The sequence below is a fragment of the Gopherus evgoodei genome, chromosome 24 (genome assembly GCF_007399415.2).
Source record: "Gopherus evgoodei ecotype Sinaloan lineage chromosome 24, rGopEvg1_v1.p, whole genome shotgun sequence".
In the NCBI taxonomy this organism is placed as follows: domain Eukaryota; kingdom Metazoa; phylum Chordata; order Testudines; family Testudinidae; genus Gopherus; species Gopherus evgoodei.
Genome location: NC_044345.1, coordinates 5,471,985 through 5,499,027, shown reverse-complemented (window position 1 = coordinate 5,499,027; position 27,043 = coordinate 5,471,985). Strand labels below are relative to the sequence as shown.

Genomic DNA, 27,043 nt, shown 5'->3' with positions numbered 1-27,043 from the left:
AGCCTCTCCCGGGGGGGCCCCTTCCGACCTGAGCCATCAGCAGCCATGGCTGGGCGGAGGTGCTCCTAGCTCCCTGGGGTGTCTGTCTCTCCTCCCTGTTTGCAGAGCCCAGACAGACCATGCAAACGGGCCTCTGACCCTGCCCTGCTGCCCCCTGAATGCCGTGCTTTGCTCTGGTCCCAACCTGCACCCAGAATTCTTAGAATTCCTTGCACCCAGCCCCTTTCTTCAGGATGCCCTGCCTGCCTTTGGCCCCACATTGCTCCCCAAATGTCCAGTCTCGCTCTGGCTTTGCAATCGGCGCATTCCCAGAATGCCTTGCTCATACCCTCTGCTGTATTCCCAAAATGCCTTTCCTCACTCTGGCCCTGGCATTAGCCCAGTCCCATCATGCCCTGTGGCTGGCACCAGCTGGCCTGGTCCCACAATGCCTTGCACTGACGCTCTGGTTCGCATCTGGTTTTTTTCCACTCCCCAGGGTTTGTGTCCACTCGGGGAGAGACAAGAAATCCCACCCCATGGGAAACAGGAAACGTAAAGAAAAGAGGCAGAAAGAGAGCCTGAACTTTGTTGTGTGTGTTTGAGGAGTAGGGGGGTGGAGAAGGTCCGCTCTGCTGAGACAGCACAGGCCAGGGCTGAAACCCAAACCTCATTCTAGACCGGGTGGCATGGAGTCATCCAAGCAAAAGCCAGTTTTGTTATTGCTAGCTTAGCTCCCACCAACCAACGGAAGGGACTGCGATGCCACAGATTTCCCCCGCTCCAGTCAGTGTGTTGGACAGATGGCTGCCCTGCCTGGGCTGTGTTAACTCTCTGCGTACAGATCTTATGTTCCAATCCGCCCCTAGCAAGCACTTGGGAGTCTGACTGCATCTCCCCTCTGCCCCCTTTGCTCTTCGTTGCTCTAGTACATTAGCCAAAGGAGAGAGGATTTCCTCTGGCTGGAGGATTTGATGCTCATGAGAGAGGCAAACAATGCAGCGTCCTGTCTGGGATACGCACCCAGACTGGTCTACAACCTTGCACTAGAACTAATCAGACTGATGAAATGTTTGCCCCTTTGGCCTGTGCAGTTAGCCAGTGTTCTGGGCCGTGCAGGGCGGGTTCTGTCAGTGCTATGAGTCAGAGCTATCCTTGTTTCTTCACAAAAATATGTGCACAGAGTCCTGTCTTCCGTTCCCAAGCATGGCAGAAACAAACAGCAGGTAGTTTCCTTGTTCAGACAATGCCACGTCTGCCCCTCCAGCGAGCTCTGTGCCCACATACACAAAGTTAGATAAAAACATACATATTCCTGCTGGAAGCTTGCAATGTAACTTGACTTGATTGACTAGAATTCAGAACAATGACCCCAAAACAGAGAGAGACAAAACAGGCTGCTCCCTAATGCAGTGATAAATGACTGATCCCACCTTGCTGTAAGTGGGCTCTTTTCAAACTGGCTGCCTGCTGTGCTGACTGACTCTGCTCCCACACTTTGCTACAGAGTCCTCTAGCACGCAAGCAGGAACCCCACCTGTCCCCTGGCTGCTCTTAAAGTGATAGCTTGCAATTCCAACACAGTCCTCAATACACTCACAAAGGGAAGGTCAACTGACTTGCTGAAGGCCATGGACTAAGCCCTTGTCTCTCGAATCCCAGTCCACTGCCCTCCCCTTCCTACCCCAGCCTCTGCATGCAGAAGGGATAACTTAGCACTGAGCTGCCTGTAGCACCACTAAACGTGCCTCCCCCGTTATAGGTGGGAGTGCTGCAGTATGGGGAGAAAGCTGTCCACGAATGGACCCTCCGGGATTACCAGACAGCGGAAGAAGTGGTGGAGGCAGCGAAGAACATCAGCCGGCAGGAGGGCCGGGAGACTCGCACGGCGTTCGCTATCCACAAGGCCTGGTACGGGAAGTGGCGGGAGGGCTTTCTCATGAGAGCTGGGTGTGTGGATTTTTAACTGTGGTCTCAGCGCTTCTTAGCTGCTTAGGTGCCATATCCATTCTGGGGTGAATTTCCAGGAGCAGAAAGTTCCTAGATACCCTGTTCTCATGGTATTTCCTCCCCTGGCAGAACCAGAGAAAAGCGGGCCTCTTGCAGGGAGATGATGGCAAAGTATCTTGGTGCTTATATGGCTCTGGGATCCCAGCACCCGGCACAAACTGTGTGTGCCTGATGCCACCGAAATGCAGCCAGCTCAGGGGTGGAGAACAACTGTTAACAACCCAGCACAACAGTGTGGGGAAGGAGAAATGCAGCCCAGGAAGGGCAAGTCCTCACTCATGTCTTAAGTGCCTTAGGTTTGTTAAGACGGGAATTTAGTTTTTAAGACTCCTCACAGACGCCAACACACTGAACTTCGGGCATCTCAAGTGTGTGGCCTTTGGACTGCTCACAGAGCTCTCTTCTAGCCTCAAAGCTAACCCTGTGCATCCTCTGAGGTCTTTTTTGCTGGGCTACAGTGCCAGGCCTCTTGGGAGCTGAGACTGACCCTAGGGAAAGCTGGTGGGAGGCTGGTAACAGGAGCGCTGTTCCCCTCTGGAGAGGAGACAGTAGCTACTGAGAGGAAGAATTCAACTCCCTTAGGATGGGGGAGACCCAGGTTCAAGCAACTGCTGAGTTCCCTGTGTGACCTTGGGAAAGTTACTTAGCAGCTCTGTGCCTCAGTTTCCTGAACTGTAAAGTGGAGATAATAGCCCTGCTCTGCCTCCTAGGAGGCTGGGGAGGATGAATTAGTTAAAGATTGGGAGGGGATCAGGTATTATGATTATGGGAGCGGGGGGTATAGAAGGACCTTTGCTACAGATTCCCAGGGATCAGCCTATGAAAACGCATTCTTACCTCATCCTCTAGGATGAGACATGACTGAAGCCACGTGCGTGCCAGGAGCACTTTGCCCTGGGTAGCTAGATCTTATACCAGCAACGCTCTCCTAGCGTAGATATAGCTTGTATGGGTAAAGGCGTGTTTTTGCTAGTATGGTTGTTATCAGGGCTAATAGGCAGCAATTGTACCAGCTCCCCGAGACCGGAGGGACCCCAAAACATCAGTAATGTCTGAGTAAATTAACTCCTGAGCTCTCCAGAAATAACGGGGGTGCGGCTCCAGCAAACATGATTTACCGGGCCCCCAAATTTCTCTCAGCCTGGTTATTATTCCACATCCTCTGAACGGAGCAAACTGCCGAGGCCAAAGTGCAGTTTTGCTGGCGTAAGCTGTGCCTACTGCGAGGGTACTTGGGTCAGTCGGGGGATCACACTTCCAGACCGACCGAGCCCCATCTGCAGTGCAGAGCTGGCCTGAAGGTGGGTTTGCAGAAGAAGAGCTGCATGCTGCTAAGTGGAAATGAAATCTGGGTCTCAGCCCAGTTCAAGCATGGCACAGAAGGCATCGGACTGGGGCTCTGGAGATTTAGGCTTTATGCCCAGCTCTGCCACTGACCAGCCTGGGTGAGTTGCTGCCTGTCTCCGTGCCTCAGTTTCCCCTCTCATTTTGTCTGTTCTTTTTGGATTATAAGCTTGTCAGGGCAGGCACTCGCTGGGGGTTTGTACAGCCCCTAGTACGGTGGGGTCCACCACCACAATTGGTCCACTCTCTGGCAGTCTGAATGGGCCCTGCGCCTTATAGGGCAGGGTTAGGAACTGGGTCTCTGACAGCGTGTGACCCTGCCTCAGCCAGGGCTAGAACCTCATTCTGTCTTCTCCCGCTGTTGTGGCAGCTCAGAGGCCTTCAGCCCGGAGAGGGGGGGCCGGGAAGGAGCCACCAAACTCATGATCGTGGTGACCGACGGCGAGTCCCACGATGGGGATGAGCTGCCAGAGGCCCTGGCTGAATGTGAGAAACGCAACATTACGCGCTATGCGATTGCGGTGAGTGGGCAGCGCCCAGGTACTTGATATGCCTGGGGCACGGGCTAGTGCTGCGTGAATGCGCCAGTCCGGCTTGTCTGATTCTCATGCTCTGGACTGGTTGATGGTGATGGGGAATTTTATCCGGGGAAACTTCCCTCCTTTTTCTGTGTCAACTCTTCTCACTATGGGAGCCTGACCCACGGAGGAGGTCGGGGACATGTGGCACCTGAACTACATTTCCCATGTTGCACCATGACGAGGGACTTCCATGATGCAACTTCTGCCTACGAGAGGAAAGACTGTGGTGCATCATGGGAGATGTAGTCCACTCAGCAGCTGCCAGCCAATAAATGGGTTTGGCCAAAATCAATTTTTAATTTTTATACTTTCGACAGATAATAACAATGTTTATTTTGAAGCACTTTTTCAATTTTTAGCCATTTAAATATTCACAGTTGTGGGACATTGGGAGGGGTCAGACAACATGGGGATCAGGTGATAATTATTTAATGACCGGGAGATTGAAAAAGTGACAGCTTTACAAAGATTAAAATACAAATTGTCACCATCACATCTCAAATGATACAAAGTAAATAGCCCTAAATTTAATATTAATAAGTTCTCAAGCAACATTTTTCTTACTTTACCCAGCTGTAAATTTCAATTATCATCAATGGAAATATTTTTGTCATGGTTTGTGTGTGTTTGGGGACGTCAACGTTTAACAACATTTACCCACTAAAAAGCTAATCCTGCCAAACCTGCCTGTAGAGGAGCAGGAGGCAGCCAAACTACATTTCCCATGTTGCACCATGGCCAAAGACTCCCATGGTGCAACTGCTTCCTTGAAGAGTGTAGAGTGGTGCATCTTAGGAGATGTAGTCCAACCAGTGACCCTGGCTTATAGAGGAGAATGGGAGCAAGAGGCAGCTGAACTACAATTCCCATGAGCCACTGTGGTCGCAATTTCCAAATTGAAATTGTCCATTGGGAGAGAGGGGAAAAACTTATTTTTCCAACCAGCTCAAGTTGAGGGGTTCTTGTCTGACCCCTTTAGAGTGTGCCATGTTAGACAGTGAGTAACCAGGTGAAGGTGACACAGTCCTCAACAGCCCTGGCTTCTCAGGTCCTAGGTCACTACATGCGCCGACAGCAGGATCCCCACTCCTTCATCAGCGAAATCAAATACATCGCCAGCGACCCCGATGAGAAATACTTCTTCAACGTGAGTGACGAGGCGGCCCTGAATGACATTGTGGATGCCTTAGGGGACAGGATCTTCAGCCTCGAAGGTAACTGCGTTTGGCTGATCGGGGCAGCAGCGGCGTCCCAGGGGCTGGAGGCTGGGACCTGGGCTGGCAGCCAGGACTGGGCCCAGCAGCAGAGCCCCACAGGTGTGGGGCCGGCAGCTGGGACCCAGGCATGGGGCTGGCAGCTGGGACAGCAGCCGGGAGCAGGGCCAGCAGTGGAGCCCCCAGGAGTGGGGCTGGCAGCCAGGATCCTGCACAAAATGTGGGGGTGCTGCAGCACCTCCTACACCCCTAGGGTCCATGCCTATGCTTGTGGGTTCTGTTTCGTTAGCAATCAGAGATGCTGCCAGCAGTGTAAGAGAAAACAGAACTTTATACTATGTGCTCAGAGGCCAGTGTCACATCTGAGCCTTTCCTGACCTCCTTCTCCCACACCAAGCTAAGTCCTCCTTGAAACATGGACCTTCTTTCTCCATTTCCCCCTTAGCATTCTACAGAGTGAAGTGGCCATTCCCGGCCCTGCATCCTGTTAGAAGATCCAGGACAAACGTGAGAGTTCATAGCTGAATGTCCCTGGCCATCTTCCTGTGCTGTGTTACCTGAAATGATGCTGATTTTTTCTCTCTCCCCACCTCCCCACCAGGGACTCATGGATATAACGAGAGCTCCTTTGAACTGGAGATGTCCCAGATTGGCTTCTCAGCCCACCTGCTGGAGGTAAGGCTGCTGCTGGTTGGCTTAATTTAATATGGAGATATTCCTATCTCATGGAGCTGGAAGGGACCTTGAAAGGTCATTGAGTCTAGTCCCCTGCCTTCACAGCAGGACCAAGTACTGTCCCTGACAGATTTTTGGCCCAGATCCCAAAATGGCCACTTCAAGGCTTGAACTCACAACCCTGGGTTTAGCAGGCCAATGCTCAAACCACTGAGCTATCCCTCTCCCCCTGTAGGGCTAAAAGGGGGCTCAAAATCATATCATCCATCCCTTTGCAATGAGGCAGATTAAATTAACCTCCCACTGTGCTCGGTGCTGTACATACAAAGGCTATCCCTGTCCTTGGAGGCTTTGCCATCTAAATAGATGAGACAAAGGCAAAATAGGAGCAGAGAGAGGGGAAGGGACCTCCCCAAGGTCACCCAGAGAACCCAGGCCACCTGAGGCCTAGTCAGGTGTCCCAATTACTGGACCATGTTGTCTCCTTATATCAGTCACTGCCTGCTTCTGTTACAAAGGACTTCTCTAGAAAACAATTGCAGAAGTGGAAAGTTATCCTAATAGCCTCTCCTCTCTGTGCATCAGAATCTCCTTTCCATTGAGGAACAGCACAAGGAACTGACTCTTCCAGGGGGAGCTGTAAAGGGGAAAGTAAATTGGGCTCGTGGCTAAGGGATTGGTGTAACAGAAACATCTCGGTTTCCCATCTTCTCTCCTCCATGCTCCTGCCAGGACGGGATTCTCTTTGGCACCGTCGGGGCGTACGACTGGGATGGTGCTGTCCTCAAGGAGAGCAGACACGGCCAGATCATCCCGCCCAGGAAAGCCTTCGAGAAGGAATTTCCGCTGGAGCTGAAGAACCACGCTGCCTACCTAGGTGAGGTGGCGCCATCGGCCCGAGCCCTCTTCTCCCGGGACTGAGCAACCTTGGGATTCTATTGTCCCACCTCTCATTATCATGTGACCTTTGGGGGCGGAGCCAAGCACGTAAGGCACATGGGTTGGAAATGTCTCATGGGCTATAGGGCGTGGAATGTCTCGAGGGATCAATACCGGGCTGTAGATCCCGTCTCCTCTAGGTCGCCCGGCTCAAGGCAAGGGCCAGATTTCCCAAGGGGGTTAGGTGCCTGACTCATGTAGCTGCTCTTGCCAATCCCTCTGTGCACCCACCTGCATCTTTAGGTGCCTAAATAGCTTTGAAAACCTGGCCCTAAGATGGTGGGATTTATTACTTTTATTGTGGATGCGCCTGGAGCCCCAGTCATGGGGCAGGGTGCTGGGTTCTGTACAAACGGAACAAAAGGACAATCCCTGCTGGGTCTGGAAGCCAGTGTTAGCTGCCAGCTGGCTTCTGTGACACGAGTGGGTGAGGTACCAGCCCTAATAGGTATGTGCCCCATGGCTGCCTGTACCCCAGTTCTGTCCAAATCAGGACGGCCTAGGAAAATCTGGACTGGGGGGAACAATGCACGGGAAACACATCTCTCCCTGGGCCCTGAAGGAAAAGGAGAACTGGCTGGCTCTAGAAGACTAGGCCAGGGTTTTCATTTGCATTGTGGTGGCACCTTTCTGCCCCCCACGGTGCAAGGCGCTGCACACAGACCAAAGAAACAGTCCCTGCCCCATTCTTCTCTCTCTGGAAGGGTCGTCTTCAGACCAACGCCCCTGGAGGCAGCGCCACAGATCAGTAAAACCCACTTCTCTGTGTCAGCCAACCGAACCCCAAAGCTGGCCAGCTGCCTGCCCTGTCCCAGGAACCCACGGCCCGCCCCAGAGAACAGCTTTGATGTTCTCTGCAGTGTAGAGTGTCTCGGGGTGCCAGAGGCAGAGCTGACGGGCTCCCCTCTCTCCGCGACAGGTTACGCTGTCTCCTCGGTCCGGCTCCGGAACAAGAAGTGTCTCTACGTGGCGGGGGCACCGCGTTTTAAGCACAAGGGGAAGGTTATCCTGTTCGAGATGAGCAATAGCGGGCGTGTGATCATATCCCAGGCCCTCACTGGGGAGCAGGTAGGGGCTGGGCAGCCAGGGTGGGGTTGAGCTGAGCCTGTCTCTCTAGAAAAACCCCTCGGGGCCAATCTGTGCTCCTCCAATGACCTGCCTGTCAATCTAGAGCCTGTGGCATTGGGGATGGGTTATGGGAGCCAGGTGGAAAGCGTGGGCTGTTCGAACCGGGCAGAAGACAGTTTTCCCAGCCCGGGACTATTTCTGAGAGTTCGACATTTTTTTCCCATCTCAGACTGGGATGAAAACTTGAAAATAGCCACAAACCAGAAACCTGCCATTTCCCTCCTTCCGGGGCCATCCAAACATTTCCTTTTAAGTTTGCTCCCCGCCCCGTCTTTTTTCCACTCTAATCAGCTTAAACGTCAAACTGAAAAGCCACTTGGCATTGGAAAGCTGGAAAAGGCCAGCATCTGGCTGGGCGAATGCTGACCCCTGCCCCACAACGGTTTTTTTGAGTCTGATTTCCTTGAGCCGGACCCTGCTTCGGGATCAGGTTTGGGGTTGGGTGAATCTGCATTTTTCAAGGAAAAAAGCATTTGGTGAAAAATTCCCGCCGTGCACAATTGCACGTGCGAGCATGTAAAAAAGGGGGTAGTTCCACCCGGGGTGTTGCGTCACTCTGAATTATTCTCCCCTTCCTGCCCCCGTTAATGCCAGATATATGGAGATGGTTTCTCCTGAGGATATAATTACGGCTACTCTGGCTAGTCCTGGCTCTGGTAAAGTTACACAGTGTCACCTAGTGGCAGAACATTATAATGCAGTTTTCCATTCCATTCCACCACCCGTTAATCTCCCGAAGAGGGTTGGTTAGTTTGGGGTTTTGTCTACATGAGGAAGCGGAACCGGTTTAACTGATTTGTTTTAAGCTGATTTCAACTAAATCTGGGTGAACCCATTTTGGCTCAGAATCAACAGAAGTTAAACCAGTTTATGTCTGGCTTAACAGAGCGTCTACATGGCCTCTGGCACCAGTTCCAGCTTCAGTTAATTCAGCGCCAATTATTAAATTGAGGCCACGTCACGGTGTAGACAAGGCCTAAGCGGTGCAGATAGAAAGGCTGGCACTGAGCATGCTGGGGAGGCAGGAAAATGAGGGCTTGCTGCCTCCTGACGTGCCCCCTTCCCCAATCTGCCCTCTTTGCAGATCGGCTCATACTTCGGCAGCGAAGTGTGCCCTGTGGACGTGAATGGGGACGGCATCACAGACGTCCTGCTGGTCGCCGCCCCAATGTACCTGGGAGGTCAGAGCAAAGAAACAGGTCGGGTCTATATCTACAAAGTCGGCCAGGTAAATTACAGTGCCTGCCCTACCTTGCTCCATGGGTGGGTGGGTGGGGTATGTTCCAGGGTTGTGCATATAAAGAGCATGCTGTCAGGCTTGCAAGGGGGAGGAACGGGAATGCAAGCCTGCAGAGGGGAAAGAGAAGCCGTGCGTCTGGTTCCTGGGGCTGACAGACCCCACCCTTCACCCCGCAAACAAACACGCTCTCTGGTGAAGTTCTGCTCCTACCATTTTAACACCATATCCCAGGATGTCAGCAGCGGGGGGATTGAACCTGGGGCCTTGGGATTTTAAAGCATGAGTTTCTACATCCTGATCTAAGAGACCAACTCTGGTAGCAGGCTCATCGGCCTCTAGATGTGGTGGAGCAGGGGAGGGCAGGACAGAGTAGATGTGGCTAACTCTTGGCTGCAGGGAAGTAGTAGGCTGTTGTAATTGCTAGGGCTAGCCGCAGGAGGGCGACATGATCAAAGGCTCCCAGTAGACATGGCTAGGGACCTGGCAGGTGCAGAGAGAGGCTGAATCTGACTTGGAGGATGTTAAGGCCCTTTCACTTCCTTCCCTGCATCCCAGCTGCTCCTGACATTCAACGGGACCCTGCGTGCTGACAAGAAGCCCCAGGACTCCCGTTTCGGTTACTCCCTGGCGGCCGTGCCTGACCTCAACCACGACGGCTTTAACGACGTGGTGGTGGGAGCGCCCCTGGAGGACGGCCACCGGGGGGCCGTGTATGTTTACCATGGCTCCCGGGGCACCATCCTGCCGCAGTACCAGCAGGTCAGTGACTTGGGCGGGACGGAAGGTGTCCGAGAACACGGCATGTCTGGCCTATAGAAATAGCCCGGCCCTGATAAGGAGGATTTAGATCCAGAGACTTGTATGGATCCTAAAACCAATCCTTCCATTACACTAGGACCTACTGTAAACAAGTGGGTTAACTGCTGTTAATCATGGATGCATAATGTAATGCCAGGTTTACAGCTATCGCTAGCCCCTGAGGAGCTCAACGTGCTTCGTTAACGTTCACTCATTAAAGTCTTTTTGCCCCTTATCCCCAAGTGAGCTGGGTAATGTTCACCCCTATTTTCCAGATGGGGAAACTGAGGCACAGGGCGGGGCAGTGACGTGACCCAGGTCATAGCGTGAGTCAGTGGCAGGGTTGGGAAGAGAACGCAGGAGTTCTGACTCCTGGTGCCCACCCCCCTCTACTTCCCTCCTGGTGCTGGGAACAGAATCCAAGAGTCCTGGCTCCCAGCCCCCACCCCCACCAGCTCTAACCACTAGACTCTCCCGCCATCCACCTGCCACAGTGCCCCTCACCAAGCACCGTTCCTCCAACGCCAGCCCCAATAAACCAAATATCTGGGCCCAGATGCTCCAGGGTATTTAGATGCCTAACGCTTCTTGATTTCCATGGGCGAGGATCTGGACCCTGGGTGTAGGGGTCTCACTCTGTCACTCGCCGCTTGTGGGGCCGATGGGGGAGGAATTCGCCAGCCTCAACTTTGCAGGGTAGCCTTAGGCGTGAGGGTGGGGTTTTGTTTGCGGCTGGGCTGCCCCCTGGTGGCAGGTGGCACCAAAATCCTCTCGACTCACTCGCTTGCCCTGTGGCTAGACCCCTTGAGGTGCCGAAGGATTTTCCTGCACTCATATTCAGCGCAGAGGCGGGTTGGGGGGTTGTCCATCATGCAGACGCCTGTCTGGTCCAGCAAGGGCAGTTTTTGGGTGTCCCAGGAGGTGACCGTGTCCCCTCATGCTTGGGAAGAGACAGGGCTCCAGGGTTAGAAACACCAACAGGTTCTTCCCCACTGGCCAGGCAGAGACTTTGGGATCTCCCAGCTGGAGCTCCTGGGGCAGGAGGGTGGGTGGGTGTAAAGCTACCTTAGGGGTTCTCTGGGTGCTGGTCCAGAGCAGTCTGGATCTCCCTGAACGCCTTGCTGGCTCCCCAGGGGCCTGGTGCTAATGGGCCCTGGGGGGTGTTGTTATTACTACACTGGCGCACCCAGAAGGTCGGGCCCCATTGTGCTGGGCGCTGCATGGACACCTAGTATGAGATGCTCCCAGCCCCAAACAGCCTACCAGACAAAGCATGGGTGGGGAAACTGAGGCACAGAACAGGACAGTGGCTTGCCCCAGATCACCCAGTAGGTTAGTGATAGAGCTGGGAATAGAATTCAGGCTCCCTGAGTCCCCATCCAATGTGCTAACCACTAGGCAACGCTGCCTCTTGGAGGAATGAGTTAAACCTGGCTGTGCTCATTGGTCCACCAGTGGCTAACTTCCCACTTACCTGCCAGCGGATCGAAGCCTCGTCCCTCCACCCGAGTCTGAGCTACTTCGGCCGCAGCGTGGACGGGCAGATGGACCTGGATGGGGATGAGCTGGTGGACTTGGCCGTCGGGGCCCAGGGAGCCGCTGTGGTGTTGCGGTGAGTCGCTCCATCCCGCTGCGGAGGGGCCGAGCAGGACAGGTGGCAAGTGTGTTGGACCAGCCAACGGCCGTGGTGCATTCCAAAGGAGCTCAGGGTCATTATTCCCATTGTACAGATGGGGAAACTGAGGCACTGACAGGGACATCACTTGCCTGAGGTCGCCCAGCAGCAGGGCTGGGCAATAGAACACAGGGCTCTTGAGGCCCCGTCTAGTGCGCTAACCAGTAGGCAGCACTGCCTTAGCTAATGCTGAGTAGGAGGCATGGAGAGTGGAGGGATGCCCCCCGTGCAGGGGTGATCTCGGGGGGGGGGCGGGAGGGGGCAGTTCCACCCACCTTCAGGCCTCATTTGGGGGGGCTGAGTACCCTAGAAAAGCTGGGCACAAAGTATCGAGTGTCCAGTTCTAGCTTCCCTGTGCGCTAGTTTCCCCCGTGACCGGACAAACGGCTGCAGAGGAAGGGCTGAGCTGGCCCCGGTGGGAGGCCGGGGTGCCCTAGGGAACCAGTGTCTTGAATGTGTGGTCCCTGGGGGCCAGGTCGCGGAGGATCGTTCAGGTCAATGCCTCACTGGCCGTCAACCCCGCCTCCATCAACGTGCTCCAGAAGAACTGCCAGAGGCACGGCAAGGACTCCCTCTGCGTCACGGCCACCGTCTGCTTCCGCGCCACCTCCAGGTCCCCGGGCCAGCGGGACAGGCATTTCGGTGAGTGCTGTGGGGCCCCGGCGCCCACCCCCGGCTTGGTACGCGGTGCCGTGGGCCCGCGGCAAGTGCCGAGGCTCCGGCGTGACTCCTCCCCCTTGTCGGCGCAGGGATCACGTACAGCATGTCTCTGGACGACAGGAAGTTCGGCACCAGGGCCGTGTTCGACGACACCTCCCAGAAGCTGGTGCAGAAGCGGCTCCGAGCCAGCGTGGGAAGGGCAGCCTGCGAGCCGCTCCCCTTCCACGTGATCGTGAGTATGGGGGGCCACTCTGGGAGGGGTAGGAAGGGAGAGATGGAGCATCCTGCCTCCTGCTGTATAGCATCAGTCTTACAACAGCACCCAGCGTCCTTGCCGCTGCACACAGACCCTGAGGCTACTGTTATAAACAGATAGCTAAGGGTTAATGTCTCTTTCACCTATAAAGGGTTAACAAACAGTGACCTGCAAACACCTGACCAGAGGACCAATCAGGAGACAAAATACTTTCAAATCTCGTGGAGGGAAGCCTTTGTTTGTGGGTTTGGGGTTTGGCTTTGTTCTCTCTAGGTCCTGGACGGGACTAGAGATGCAACCAGGTTTCTGCCAATCTCCCTGCTACAGTCTCTTATCTATTCAGAATTGTAAGTAAGAAAAGGTGGTCATAGTCTTTTAATTTGTTTTTTTTTTCATTTACATATGTGTACTTGCTGGAAGTAGCTTAAATTGTGTTTCTGCTGGAGAAAGTTTCTTTCTATTGTTTATAAGTTGAAAGGCCCTGTAACTGTTTACCGTCTAAAGTGCAGAGATAAACCTTTTACTTTTTTCTTTCTTTTTTATTAAAAGTTTTGCTTGTAAGACCTGTTAATTTTTTTCTCCTAGTTAAGGTTCAAGGGAATTGGTGGGAAGAAGGGAAGGATAAATTTTCTCTTTGTGTTAGATTCATGCAGCTTGAATCTGTAGTGCCTCTGGGTGAGAGGGAAGGTAACACCCCTCTTGGTGTGATGATTCAAGAAGTTGAATCAGGCAATCTCCTAGTGTTCCCAGGGCGGGAAGAGGCTGGAAGGAAGAAGAGAGGAGGACGGGAATGGTTTATTCCCCTTTGTTGTGAGTCTCAGGGAATCTGGGTCTTGGGGTCCCCAGGGAAGGTTTTGTGGAGACCAGAGGGTATCAGGCTCTGGAAAATTCCTGATTGGTGGCAGCATATCAGATCTAAGCTGGTAATTAAGCTTAGGGGAATTCATGCTAGTACCCATATTTTGGACGCTAAGGTCCAGATTTGGGAAGTATACTACGACAGCTACGCTGCGCTGAAGCAGAGGTGTTATCTGCCGGGAAACACGGGCTAGCAGATCAAGCGCATGCTCAGGGACCTGGCGGCTGCTTCTTTGCTATTGGTACCTGAACCGGCTAAGGTACCGGTCCGTCTGCCCGTGCTGCAGTCACGCCACCGAGTGCAGTGTAGACAGACCCATAGCGAGAGGTGGTCCCTGCCCTTTTAAGAGCTGGCAGTCGAAAGAGTGGGAGGGGAAACGGACGCACAGAGCAGGGAAACATCTTGCTCCAGGTCTCCTGAGTCCTAGGCCGGTGCTCTACCCATTAGATCACACTGTCTCCCTTAGGACTGCCTGATCCTTCTTGCTCGATGTGCCATTGCTCAGTGAGGGGGGGGGCGCTGTCCTGCCACCGGGGATCAAAGCATTTGTCGTCCTGTTTGAGTTTCCTCTCGCGACTGATCCCATCTTTGAGCTACCTGGCCCGGGGGTTATTTATTGACTCGTTCTTGATTTAAACTTAAAATAATCAGGAGCCCAGCTTAGGCTCCAGGTCTGTTAGCATAATGAATTATGCAATAAGTACAATTAAACGTAAGCCTTAGCAGCCCGGAAATCGTCCGAGTCATGGGGACTCAGCCAGCCACCAAGCTTCCAGCCCGCTCCAGAACGCCGCTCCAAAAGGGGGCTTTGGCAGCATCACCAAATGTGGGTTATTTTGGACCACAGCAGGAGCAAATTCCAGGCTCCCAGGGAATGCCTGGCCGGCAGCTCCCTGTTTTATGACAAGGGGGACCCAGGCTGGAGAGTACGGCCCATGGAGAGAAGGGCCAGTCCCAGGCCACTTAGGGATCTGTAAGTCACATCATCTCGTTAGAGGGATCCCACCTTTCCCCTGGCTAAGCTACCCTGCCTCCAGCTATGGCTAATATCGGATGCTTCGGAGAAAGGTGACCCCCCTCAATCCCATAATGCCCCAGAGGAAGTGTTCCCATACCCTCTTCCTGAAGCATGCGGTCCAGCGGGTCTCAAGCAAAGCTGGCATCCTTCCCGGGGGACGGGGGTGGCTAAGGAATCCCTAAAGCTAGCCTAGGTTCCTTCCTCCCGGCAGGACACGACAGACTACCTGAGGCCGGTCAGCATGACGCTGAAGTTTGCCCTGAGCGATTCTGACCCGGGCCCCGTGCTGGACGAGAGATCATCCACCACTGTTAAGAAGATGGTGAGCGCTCGGCCTGTCCCTTTGCTCCGGGTCATTAACAAGCTGCGGTGTTCCTGGGCGGCCGGGATTCCACCGCCTGGGATTGGGAGCTGGGCAAGGCTTTGGATACGGCCACTTGAAATCTTGCTTCCATTTGTCCCCCTTCTCTGCAGTTGGCACCTGCCTTGGAGGCTGGATAGCTCCTCCTGTAGACAGCAGAAAGGGGCGGGGGTTGCCTCCAAAAACACGGAGAGATGTGGAGGATGAAACTAACATAGGATGGTGCCCTTGGGAAATGGATCCCAGTAACCTGTGGGCTCTTCTAGACTTGTGTCTGTGGTTCTAGACTGGGTGGTTCTAGACTCTATGTTGGTGTTTGTGGTTCTAGACTAGGTGGATGGGTGGTTCTAGACACTCTGTTAGTGTTTGTGGTTCTAGACTGGGTGGATGGGTGGTTCTAGACTTTCTGTTGGGGCATGAGGGGCACAGTTCTAGACTCTGGCTGTGTCCTGGTGTGGTTTGAAAGCCAGTCATCTGGCTGCAATACTTGGGTCTACATTCAGCGGCTGTGTTGAGTGGGCGGGTGCGGGGGGGGTTAAAGCTGGTGATGCAGAGGAGCTCAGACAAGATGATCCCTTCTGGCCTTAAACTCTACAGCTCAGAGCGTTCCCCGTGCGTCTCCCAACTGCCCCGCCGCTGAAGGCTCTGCGGGAGGAAGAGGATGGGGGAGTCTGAGCTGGGTGGGGCAAAATGCATGAGCTGGAATCCTCTTCATCTGCTCCATCAAGGTGTGAGCCGGCCACCTTGCAGACAGTTTCCCCACCCCCCACTGCTTCAGATAACAGCCCAGTGCCTCCCGCTGAGCCCTAGCCAACAGTGACCCCTCTCTGTTGCTTTCAGATCCCCTTCTTCAAGGACTGCGGAGAGGACAATGAGTGCGTCACGGACCTGGTGCTCCAGGCTAGCACAGATCTCGCCGGCTCCAGGTATGGCAGCCCTGGGAATGGAGGAGCCTGGAGTCTATTCCCTGCTCTGCTACGGACTTGCAGGGGCTCTTGGGCCAGCCACTGTCTGCTCTGAGCCTGGCTTCCCCCGAGACGCAGGGAACTTTGCAAGCCCTAAAGCGCCCGCCAGACGAAGGACTGTGGTGGTGGATGAGCAGCCGTCGAAATGCTGCCGAAATTCAGCGCCTCTGGATGACGCTTTGTCCCCCTCTAGAGGCCAATCTGTGTATAGCGTGTGGTCAGGCTCAGCCATTTAGCTGAGGTAGCAGGGTCTTTAGATCCCGAGGTTGTGGGTTCAGGCCTCGCCCCAGGCGTGTCTCACTGCCCCCGGAAGGATGGCGCAGCAGCCGCCCAGCCAGAGCTGCCCCCAGTCTGACGCTGAATCGTCGCCTCCTTTCCTGTTGCAGGCAGAAGCCTCACGTTATCCGCAAGGGGAAGAGGAAGGTTCTGGTGGACGTGGTCCTGGAGAACAAGAAGGAAAACGCCTACAACGCCAGCCTGAAGTTCTGGTTCTCCAAAAACCTCCACTTCTCCAGCCTCTCGCTCAAGGTGAGTCGCTTGCTGGGAGCCAGGGCTGGAGGCGGGGGATTTGTGGGGAAGGGATGGCACCTTGCAGAGAGCAGGGCACAGGAATGAGGATGGGCTGGACTGGAACACTGGTCCTCCCAGTCCGGTACGCGCCTCCTGCCCGTGCGAGGTCAGCGGGGATGGGCCCATCTGGGTGCCTGGACCCAGGAGTCAGCCTCACGCCGCCCCCTGTAACTGGAAGGCGACAGAGGCGTTGGCTAACGCTGTTTAGTGCATGGGGGAAAGGGGCTGCGACCCGCCTCTCCTGCCAGGCAGGGTAAAGCAAGAACTGGGCCTAGGCTGGCCCCCCCCCAGGCCCCATTGCTGGATGGGGGTGAGCAGGGCTGCTGATGGGCTCGTCTGTTCCCGCAGGGGGAAACCCAGGTGAAGGTTGAATGCGCGGCCCCCTCCCCGCACGCCCGCGCCTGCAGCGTGAGCTACCCCGTCTTCAGGTCCCTGGCAAAGGTGAGTGGGGCCGGAGCCCTTAGAGTCCTGGCTCTGAGTGAATTCGTACTGCTGGTTAAAGGGCCGAGAGCCTGGCTCGCACCCCCCCTCGGCTGCTTTCCTGGTGTGTAGCTCCAGTCCTGGCCCCCTCCCCGCTTTCAACCTGAGAACTGCCAATGCCCCTCCACACCCCCCTGCTCTTCCAGCCCTGGGTTCCACCTCCCACCTCTGCCGATGCCCCTCAATCCCACCCCACGCCCCCTGCTCTTCCAGCCCTGGGTTCCACCTCCCACCTCTGCCGATGCCCCTCAATCCCACCCCATGCCCCCCGCTTTTCCAGCCCTGGGTTCCACCTCCCAGCTGTGGCGGGCTGCTGGCAGGGTGGGATGTGAAGCTGTCCTCTGAGGCCCCCCCCTTGGTTTACGCAGGCGACAGGCTGACTTATTAACCCATTGTGGCCCCGGCACTCCTGGGCGTGGCAGTTGATCTGGCAGGCAGCCAGAGAAGGGCAGGAAGGAGAGCAGCTGGGGCTAGTGGGACGCAGCGGCACACGCCTGGCAGGAGAAGCAGCTGGAACAAAGGAGGGCAGAGGAGATAATTAGACCTAACCGCTAGCTCTGCCTCCTACTACCGCCGTCACTGACACCATTGCAAGGCCGCTGGACAGCGAACCGGAGCCTTGGGGACTGGTGTGAAAATGGGACCTCCCCCTCCTGCCTGTCCCCTCATGCACCCAGTGCTCTGTCTCCACGTCCACCCCAGCGCTGGCCATGGCCCACGCCGGGTTGCTGCAGAGATGGGGAAGGGGCTGGGCTGAAAGCTGTGTTTTTCCCCAGGTGGCGTTCCTGCTCGAGTTTGAGTTCAGTTGCTCTTTCCTTCTGAACAGCGCGCAGCTGAAACTCACAGCCAGCAGGTAAGAGCGGCTGGCCGAACTGACCCTCCCCAGCCCGCTGGGCTAACAGGCTGGGGCAGGATGGGGGGGGGGGGGCAATCACACCTCCATGTGTCTGCTGATCACCACCAAGGAGTGGACAGAACGCTAGCCGGGGACGCGGGGCAGCTGGCTTCAATTCCCCGCTAAGTCACAGGCTCCTAGAGCAGGTCACTTCGGGCCCAGCTCCACAGAGGTAGCGAAGGTCCTAATGCCCACGGATTTCATTGGCACCTCTGCAGTGGATGTTCGGCACCGAAAAGCTTGTGTGGATCTGGGCTGCAGCGCCCCAGTGGGGATCCCAGCCCGGCCCTGCCTTGCAGAGGGGCTTGGAGAGTGAAGATTGTGAGGGGCGGTGGTGAGGAGAACCGCCGATCCTCATCCGGCCTGGGGCTGCTGGAAGTCAGGTGGTGGCCCCAGGATTGAGGAGAGAAATCTGGGGCTCTCGGGACATCATGTTGCCTGGGGCTCACCCCCTCCCATGTCTTTCTTTGCACAGATGTTTGGGGGGTGAAGGAAGGGGAGGCGTTTGGGCCCCTGGTACAATTGTCCCCCTTTGTTCCTCCCGCATCAGCCCTGGCTGGCCCTGATGGGCCAAGCATCTGATTCAGGAATGCGGAGGGGGCTTTTGCCTTAAACCTCTGAGTGGGAGAGATCCGACCAGGATCAGGGCCTTTCACCAGGGCTGGGCAGCTGCTGGGAACTGGGGCGGGGTACGCGAGCCGGCCGCTGTAACGATCCACTCTTGTTCCTTCCAGCGACAGCATCGAAATGAACGAGACCCTGCACGATAACACAGTGCAGCCCTTCGCCTACGTCACCTACGAGCCCGACCTCTTCCTCTCCAGGTGAGACCGTCTGGGGGAAGCCGATCCAGGAGCGGTGGGGAGGGAAGGGGTTGGCGGTGGATGCCCGAGTGTTGGCATGGGATTAAAGCAGCCAGAACCGCGACCGTGTCCACACGAGAAACCTGCACAGCTTTAGAGGTGAAGTCAGCCCGGTTTCGTTACACCCTGTGTCTGTGGAGGCTCTCAGTCTGGTTTAAGAGTGACTTAGCGTGGTTGAGTTTAGACCTGTTTCGAATTAACTTGATCTTGATTTGAACCCCAATGAGTGTTCCAACCGCAGCTGTTGGCATTGGTAGAACTAAACCGGTTTGAAGGTGCACTGGAAGTTAAACTGGGGCACCCCTCTCCTGCAGGCGGGGAGGGGACCCCGAGGCTAAGTCTGAGTTGATTTGTGGGGGGCTAATAGACCCTGCGCCGCCTCCCCAGTCTGGCCCTGCTGCAGGGGGATGTAGGGAAATCCATCCCCCCACTAGGCCAGCACTAGGGCCTCCCAGAGTCCCAAGCAGTCTCCAAATTGCTTGGGCCAGGGCCAAGCCCCGGGGAAAACATGGCCAGATTCCAGTAGACTTGGCCTCCTGGCCAGTTAGATGATTGAGCCCCAGCACCAAACCTGCCTGTTTGCAACTGGCCAGTCCCCGCAGGAGGACACATTGCAGCTCCTGCCCATTCCCGGGGGATAAATCGGGCTCTCTGCCCCACAAACCACCTGAGTAGGGACTGTTCTGACAGTGCTCCCCTGCCCCCAAATTAGTCCAGGCTCCCCCAGTCTCCGGCAGGCCCTGTGATCTGGGGGCTAGAGGTGTCTGGAGACAGCAGGGTCGGGGCGCTAGGGGACGATCTGCTTTGCACCATGTCACCCCCCCAGTCATGCCGTGTCTCTGCAGCGAGGCCGCCCTGAACCGCTATGAAGTGCACCCGGCGGGCACCTTCTCCAGCAGCGTCGGGCCGGAGTTCAAGACCACCATCAAGGTACCAGCAATGCGCGGGGGAGAGGGGCAGCTCCTCCCAAGAGACCAGGGGCAGCGGGGGATGCCTCCTGCAGCTCCTGGGCTTGGTTGGAATGGGGGGGCCCTACAACTCTCGGGGCTGGGGTTAGATCACGTCGGCTCCTCTTCCGGCCATGCCTCTGGGAAAACCCCTTAGGAGTGGAGCGTGGCCACTTGGAGAGCTCGGGGGTCTTTGAATTCCAGGGGTCACCAATCCGAAGCATCCCCTTAATGAACCAAGCCCAGGGCTCCAATGGAGGCTTTATCCAGCAGGGTGCATGAAGAGTCGTAGCGCTGAGCAGTCACAGAGGCGGTGCTAGGTGCTGTACAAATACATAAGCCAACTGGCCCTGCCCCCCCCAAGAGCAAACCATCGGAGGCAACCTTCTCTGGGCAGTTCCAGGATCTTTCCTGGACAGCTGGTGCATAGACCTCAAGCCTAGGCTGGATGGCTGCTTAAGGTTGGCACTGCTAGGAGCTGGCCCCTGCCCTTTGCCAGCTCTCGAACGGCATGGCTCCTGTCTCCGTGCAGGTCCAGAACCTCGGCTGCTATACGGTCAGGAACCTCTCCGTCATAATGTACCTCCCTGCCATGGCCTTCCGGCGCAGCTACTTCCTCTCCGTCACACACATCATCGCAGACAACGTGAGTCCTTGGCTTGTGAGACAGAAGCAGGAGCAGTCCTCTCGCCCTGGGCCAGCCCTCAGCCCTTCCCCATGTGCTAACAGCTGCTAGACCCACTCAGCTCCAGCTGGCAGCATGGGCTGAATGGGCTCATGGCTCAGGCATGGGAGAGGAAGTCAGGTCTAAAGTCTCTAGTGCTCTCCATCATTGGTGCTGCTGCACCTGAAATAATTGGAGAGAGAGAAGGGGGCAGATCTGGTAGGATCCCCTGCCCTGTAACGGGCTGTCTGTCTGTTCAGCGCCAGCCCCCAAATCCCCCCTCTAGGCCCTATTCCTACCGGGCCCTGTAGCGACCATACTGCCATGTGCTGTCTCATTTCAGGTTACCTGTGTCATGCAAAACCTGACAGAGGCAACGCTACGGAGCCAGGCTGGAGTGATTCCTATTCACCCTGAAGATCTCTTGCACGCAGACAGACTGGTGAGTGGCATGGCACCATCAGCGGCCCTAGTCCCTTCACACAGGGACCTCAAACAAAGCAGAGATGGGCTCGATCCATGCTTGGAGGGGACATCTCCCCCAAATAAAGCTTGGGTGTGCCAGAACTGGGAGAGTCCATTCAGAAAGGGGCACTATCCCCTGGGGCCGGGGGAGGTCAGCAGAGCCGAAGCCAGTTGCCGCGCAACATGGGAGGTGCCGTCCAGCTCAACCAAGCTAAAGTGGCGGCTTGTGCTCATCTGAAGAGCTGGCGGACACCACCCCTGCCACCAACACCCTGGCAAAGACAGCCTGAATATTGATGTCCTGCCTGAATTCCAGCTCAGGTCATTTCTTTGGGCCTCCTTAAATTCCCCCTGCTGTTGCTATGCCCTGCCACCCCCCCCCCCCGCCCAAAACATAATGGTTAGTGGGTGACATTGTTCAAAAGCATCTAAGTCCCATTTTCCAAAGGGCCTAATCTGCACCCAGTGTTTATACCTGTTTAACTCTATTAGTGGCATAGCGTGTCTTCACCAGACATCCTCAGCAGCACAGCAGGCTCGGTACAGCTGGGCCATGCAGCGCTGACCGTAGAGACGTGGCCATAGTGATTTAGCTATGCCAGGCCAACCTTGAGAGTGGATGTAGTGATGCTGGTATAAAGGTGCCTTATAACTTCTTCCCCTTCCCGCATGGGAACAGCTAGACCGGTAGAACGCTCCTCTGGAGCAGAATAACTGCGTCTACACTACAGCGGCTGGCTAAAATGCTATAAAGTATCAGAGGGTAGCCGTGTTAGTCTGGATCTGTAAAAGCAGCAAAGAATCCTGTGGCACCTTATAGACTAACAGACGTTTTGGAGCATGAGCTCCCACGAAAGCTCATGCTCCAAAACGTCTGTTAGTCTATAAGGTGCCACAGGATTCTTTGCTGCTTTTAAAATGCTATAGAAGGTCTTGGGTACTTAGGACGCAGAGCCGCCAAGCTGTTGCAGCACCTCTTTGAGGCTCCAGGCCCTACAAGCTTAAGCACCAGTGCCGGCGAGTGGGAGACAGGTGCCTGCGTCTCTCCTGAGAAAGGGGATTCAGGAGCCCGTCCCAGCTGCACTTTGGAAAATGTTACCCTACAGCTGGGTGAAGTGGTTGGGTTTTTCTTTACAAACTTGTTCCATTTTTCAGTCATGGCTGTTGGAACGCACCCCGTTTGCTTCTTCGTTTGATTTTCCATTTCCTCTCCTCCACCCCCTGGTTATTTTAAAAAATGACCCGGGTGGGGAGAGCGAGGGGGATGGGAAAAGAAGGAAAATATATCCTGCCCAGAACTCACCCAGCAGTGACATATTTGAAAGACAATTTATTGGCAAAAAAATGTTTGCTTGGGACAAATTTTGCAAATTCTTTTGGGAAGCATCAAGGAGCTGGTGAGACTGGCTTGAGTCAAGAGCGCTGGGACGGATTCCCCCCATAGTGATCTCCTTGCCATCCAACTAGCTATGTCCTAGCACTGGCAGAGACATCCCCACCTACACCACCAGCCTCACCCCCTACCTGCCCTTGCCTAAGGTGATGGTGGGGGTCAGCTGGTGCGAGTTCGGAGTGTGGTGCTCATGGCCCCGCCTCTGCTCCCCTCACAGAACTGCAGCAACTCCTGGTGCCAGATGGTCAGGTGTGAGCTGGAGCAGCTGGAGAAGAACATGGAGGTGTCCATCCATCTGCTGAGGGTGATCCACAATGACTTCTTCAGGAGGGTGTGTGCGCCCAGTTGTGCGTGTGATATGGGGGGAGCTACAATAGCCAGTGTCCCATCTACATCTCAATCTGTAGCATGTACGGCTGCATCAGACCGGCGGCACCCCAGACTCACAGCACTGGGGCAAGCAAGGGTAGCTGGATCCATTACTGTAGTCGTTTCTGGGAGCAGCCGTGTGGTCGAGTGGACATGGGAGAGCCAGGTTCTGTTCCTGGCTCTGCCAATGAGCTTGGGCAAAGTCACTTCCTCTCTCCCCTCCACCCTTTATCTTGTCTAGACTGGATGCTCTGGGTGGGGGGCAAGGACAGTTTCTCCCTCTGTGGCTGCAGCGCCTAGCACAGGGGAGTTTCAATCTTGACTGAGGCTTCTGCTGTGCTAAGAGGCATCAGAGCAGGGCCCGGAGGTGCTGTGGGGATAAAAGCCGGCCCTTTGTTTCCCACGGCCAGCAGTGTGCTTCTCTGCACCGCCCTGTAGCCTTGTGCAAGTTCCCTTTAAAAGACATGCTCAGATTAAATCAGGGCCATCCCTAAAAGAGCTCCGACTAGCTGACCACAACGGTCCCTCCTATTCGCTGGCTTGGCTCCAGCACAGGGCAAGAGCAGCACCCGGGCTGCTGTAACCCCAGACGATAGACGGGTTTTCCCATTGCTTGAGTCGTGCCACCGCCCCAAACCACGGGAGTGCTCAGGCTGATGTCCACATTCTCTTGGCGCCCCAGCTGTGGCTACATGGGGGGTTAGGCTGGGATAGTTGCAGCCCCCAGGTGTGGATTTTTCACACCCCTGAGGGTTGTAGCCCTGCCAACCTACATTTCTAGCATAAACCAGGTCTCAGGCTCAAACTGATGGCTCCCTGCTTCCACTCTGCACCAGGCCAGGCTGATCCCTGGCCCTTGTGACTCTTCCCAACAGGCAAAATTCAAAACCGTGAAAGTCGTCAGCACGTTTGCAATTGTCACTGAAGAGAACAGCTTCCTCTTCCTCGAGGAATCAGCGCACCGGCGAGAGGTAGCGGGTGGGAGGCTGGAGGTGGGGTTTCTAGCCCTCCAAGGGGCCAGAGCGGGACACTTCCTACGGTGCTGTGGTTTGGGATTCTAGTCCTCCCCTGCAGCCCACCTTGGGACGGGGGATTTAGGCACCTAAATACCTGCGACAAGCTGGGCCTGAAGCCTTATTTTCTCGTTCAGATACGGTCAAAGTCAAGGTGGCAAAAACGACAGGCTACCCCTGCCTGATTTCTGCCTTGGTTGGGGTCACATTTATACCATTGGGGAATGGGAGGTGCTGGCCAGGTGGAATGGAGCAGCTGAGTGAAAGGTGAATTTGCCCAAGTGGCAGCTGCTGCATTAGATGTTCTCACAAGCCAAGATTTGGTCAAGACTGTTAGTGGCAAAAGATAGCAGGTTGAGTCCTTGAGCCCTGCAATTAGTAGGAGGGAAATCACCCTGGCATCGTCTCAGTGCTTGGGTGGCGTGTCTGCTGTCCAGGCTCATTAACTGGGTTGGCAGGAGCTGGCTAGAAGCCAGGCACTGCTTCTAACACTCATTTGTAAGCTGGTTCGTTCATAGGTAGGTTTGGGGAAGGAGAAAGGGTTAAATCCTAAGGGCACGATTCTCATTTCCGCTAAGCCCCCCTGCTCCATGTAGACAAGCCTTATACAGCACTGTCTGTGTAAATTCAGTCACCACCACTTTAGAAATGCCTTGGGGGGAATGAAATAACACACACTCACTCTCTCTGTCACTCGCATGTGAGCTGGCCCATGGGCAGTATGGCACACTAGGCAAACAGTCCTTAGAAGGTGTGGTTTGTTTGGGTCTTATACCATACCCCTCACCGTGGCAGCTAACCCTCACTAAGGTCTCAATACCCAACTCGGGCAGGGAACTCCTGGCTTTGCTTCTAACATCAGCAGCTCTTTGCAGACAGTCCTGGAGATTATCCAGCCCAAGCGCATCCCCATCTCCTTATGGATCCTGATCGGCAGCAGCATCGGAGGGCTCCTGCTACTGGCGCTGATCATATTCTGTCTGTGGAAGGTAGGCAGCCGTGTAGAAATGTAGCACGAACTTTGGCACACCAGATGCTGTCCTGCTAACAGCTGTCAGGACTTCAACTTGAGGGTGGGTGTGGAAATGTTGCCCCAGGGACTGTGCCCTGAACCCAGAGGCTGCGTTACAGCCCTGCCCACCACAGCTGCTTTTCAGGCCCCTTTATGCTGGCAGAGCGAGGTAAAAAGGTGCCAGTTGGAATGTAACAGGGCCTTCAGGCTTCAAATGCTCAGGTTTACACAGGGACCCCAAAGGAAGTTAAACCTCATTAATTAAACTAGCAATACCCTATTAAATCCCTTGAACCATGCTCTTATTCAGAATTACAGTGGCCTTAATTAAGTTTAGCTTAATTCACTTCGGAGTTAGTTAAATTAGACTGCGTTTCCAAAGTGAATTGAGCTAAACCCAATTAAGGCCACTAATTCTGAATGAGCACAGCTACACAGAGATGTTATGGGGTTTCATTAGTCCACTTCAGAAATTCACAGCTGAGGTTCATTCATATTAATTTGTCTGAGTGGCCCTGTGTGGCTGAGTCCCAACAGCTGCAAAGTCCCAGGATCCAGCTGGAACAAGGTCAGGAGGCTGAGGCTATTTAACGATAGATACACCTCCCTGGCCAAATTCACAGTGACCCATCAATTTCCTCTCCCCTCTCTTGGCAGCTTGGATTCTTTACTCACAGGAAGATCCAGGAAGAGGAGAAGGATCAGTGACACTGCAGGGGCTGCCCTGCTCCGTTCCTTGCTACAACAAATTCACTGTCTCTCAAGCCCCACCATGCTCCAGCGGATCCCACCTGCCTCCGAGGAAGAGCAGCAGGGGCTGGGCTGAGGAGCAGAAGAGACCGTTACTCGGTTAGCCCATGAACATTTTCTTTGGCACCCCCATGGCTCCAAGGACCGTACCACCTTCCTCTCTCGCTGGTACCACATGGGGTCCAACAGTAGAACCAGCGGAAGAAGGACCCCCTCCTGCTTGGGTTCACAACTCAAAAGATGGTGTGCCAAGGTTGTGGGGGGGGGAGCACGCTAATCCCGTAACCCTGCTAGTGCTCGTAAACTAAGCTGCATGATGGATGCAGCTAGGTTCCCAAGTATTTTGAGCCCAAAGGGACTATGGGAAACCTTACTGGCTACCAAAGCAGGCACAAAAAACCCACACGCATAAGCCAGGGTGGATCTCCAAATCAGCCACTCGACTTCATCAGCTCAGGCCAGCTGAAATTAGAAAGACAGCAGCAGCCGTCGGATGCTGTCTCACAGAACCTATTTCCACCTCTCCAGCTGCGGCCACCGGCGGTCGCGGCGTTTCCCACTGCACTTTGAGCAATGTAGTCGTTGCACCTTGTTGCAGCCAGCCGGGGCTTGTCAATAAAGTTTGCAGCGTGGTTTGCTATGTCCTTTCCCGCTCTTACACGGGACTGTAAAGAGTTAACATAAACCTCACCGCACACAGTCCTATAGCAGATGCTGTTTTAAGAGGGTGCAAGTCCAGTCACTCGGCTATGTCTGCTCCATCCCGCTTGGGGCTTCCCTTCACTTAGGGTGGTGCAATGGGGGCTCAGGGCATTCCTGCTGCAAGAGTAGGGCCGACATTAGTCATTCGAAACGGAGCCAGGCTTAGCGGGGGCGGAGTGAGCAGCCAGCATCACAGAGGCTGCAGGGTGAGGAATTAGAGGAACTGTCTGCGTGAACAGGACAGCTGGAATTAGGGAAGGGATGCCCGATAGCTCAGGGAGCACTGCTTGCCCCCCCCGCTTTCCCCTCTTTCAGGAATGCCACACAGCACTCCGATGCAGGTCCAAGTAACACAAGACTGGCCTGGGCATAAATGTACGGGTGGGGGGACACAGCATGTGATTAGAGAGAGAGTCGGGGGCTAGAAAATCCTCCGGCTGGAGGAGGCCGGGTAAGAAAGCATCACATCCCCTGCTACTGCTCTGTAGCATCGCTGCCTCCACCCTGGCCCAGGTGGAGCAGGATGTGACTCATTCCCCTGGAACAAGCCTGAAGGCCAGAAGCTTGAACTGCTTTGCACCTGCTGCATGTTTCTCCAAAGGCAGAGGCCACAAAAGCCAAAGCAGCAGGGTTAGAAAGAGCCGCAGCCTCCTGTGTGTATCTGGCTCAACCCCTTTAAAACTGTAGGATGGGATGTTCCTAGGGCATCCCCTGGACTGCGGAGTCTGCTCCAGCACTGAAATAGACACTGATTTTTTTCTTGACTCTAGCCTGGACAAATAGAAGGTACCTATGGCAAAGTGTAAACTGCTCCTACTCTAAGCAGGTATTCAAGCTCCGCAGTCCATGCCCAGCCAGCGCGGAGACGGTTTTAGAGTGGGATGAATGTGGCGGACACTGATACAGACAGTAGAGTTCAGAGAGATTCTCCTATCATTTGGTGCTAAAATCATAGAACTGGAAGGGACCTCGAGAGGTATCTAGTCCAGTCCCCTGCACTCATGGCAGATCTAAGTATTATCTAGACCATCCCTGACAGGGGTTTGTCTAGCCTGCTCTTAAAAATTTCTAAGGATGGAGATTCCACAACTTCCCCGGGCAATTTACTCCAGTGCTCTACTGCCCTGACAGGAAGTTTTTCCTAATGTCCAACCTAAAACCCCTTGCTGTGATTTAAGCCAATTGGTTCTTGTCCCATCCTCAGAAAAATTGTTGTTC

General features: G+C 54.9%; 1 protein-coding gene across 9 annotated transcripts in view; it reads left to right on the top strand.

Annotated features, from left to right (window-relative positions):
- The window catches only part of ITGA10 (integrin subunit alpha 10), an 80,599-nt gene extending 54,507 nt beyond the window's left edge, over window positions 1-26,092 (top strand). For 6 of the 9 annotated variants that reach the window (XM_030542281.1, XM_030542282.1, XM_030542280.1 and 3 more), the window contains 24 exons: window positions 1,742-1,890; window positions 3,704-3,854; window positions 4,963-5,128; window positions 5,730-5,803; window positions 6,536-6,680; window positions 7,662-7,810; window positions 8,955-9,098; window positions 9,666-9,869; window positions 11,390-11,520; window positions 12,059-12,225; window positions 12,333-12,475; window positions 14,588-14,698; window positions 15,578-15,663; window positions 16,089-16,230; window positions 16,621-16,713; window positions 17,529-17,605; window positions 18,382-18,471; window positions 19,356-19,440; window positions 19,990-20,103; window positions 20,465-20,563; window positions 22,197-22,310; window positions 23,224-23,319; window positions 24,237-24,350; window positions 25,031-26,092. In XM_030542281.1, coding sequence (XP_030398141.1) covers window positions 1,742-1,890; window positions 3,704-3,854; window positions 4,963-5,128; window positions 5,730-5,803; window positions 6,536-6,680; window positions 7,662-7,810; window positions 8,955-9,098; window positions 9,666-9,869; window positions 11,390-11,520; window positions 12,059-12,225; window positions 12,333-12,475; window positions 14,588-14,698; window positions 15,578-15,663; window positions 16,089-16,230; window positions 16,621-16,713; window positions 17,529-17,605; window positions 18,382-18,471; window positions 19,356-19,440; window positions 19,990-20,103; window positions 20,465-20,563; window positions 22,197-22,310; window positions 23,224-23,319; window positions 24,237-24,350; window positions 25,031-25,081 — 2,895 coding nt within the window. In that variant the 3' untranslated portion in view covers window positions 25,082-26,092. Of the gene's footprint in view, window positions 1-1,741; window positions 1,891-3,703; window positions 3,855-4,962; window positions 5,129-5,729; window positions 5,804-6,535; window positions 6,681-7,661; window positions 7,811-8,954; window positions 9,099-9,665; window positions 9,870-11,389; window positions 11,521-12,058; window positions 12,226-12,332; window positions 12,476-14,587; window positions 14,699-15,577; window positions 15,664-16,088; window positions 16,231-16,620; window positions 16,714-17,528; window positions 17,606-18,381; window positions 18,472-19,336; window positions 19,441-19,989; window positions 20,104-20,464; window positions 20,564-22,196; window positions 22,311-23,223; window positions 23,320-24,236; window positions 24,385-25,030 lie in introns of those variants that run through there. The other 3 variants (XR_003997676.1, XM_030542285.1, XR_003997677.1) reach the window with 3 other exon arrangements.
- The last annotated feature ends 951 nt before the right edge of the window (window positions 26,093-27,043 follow it).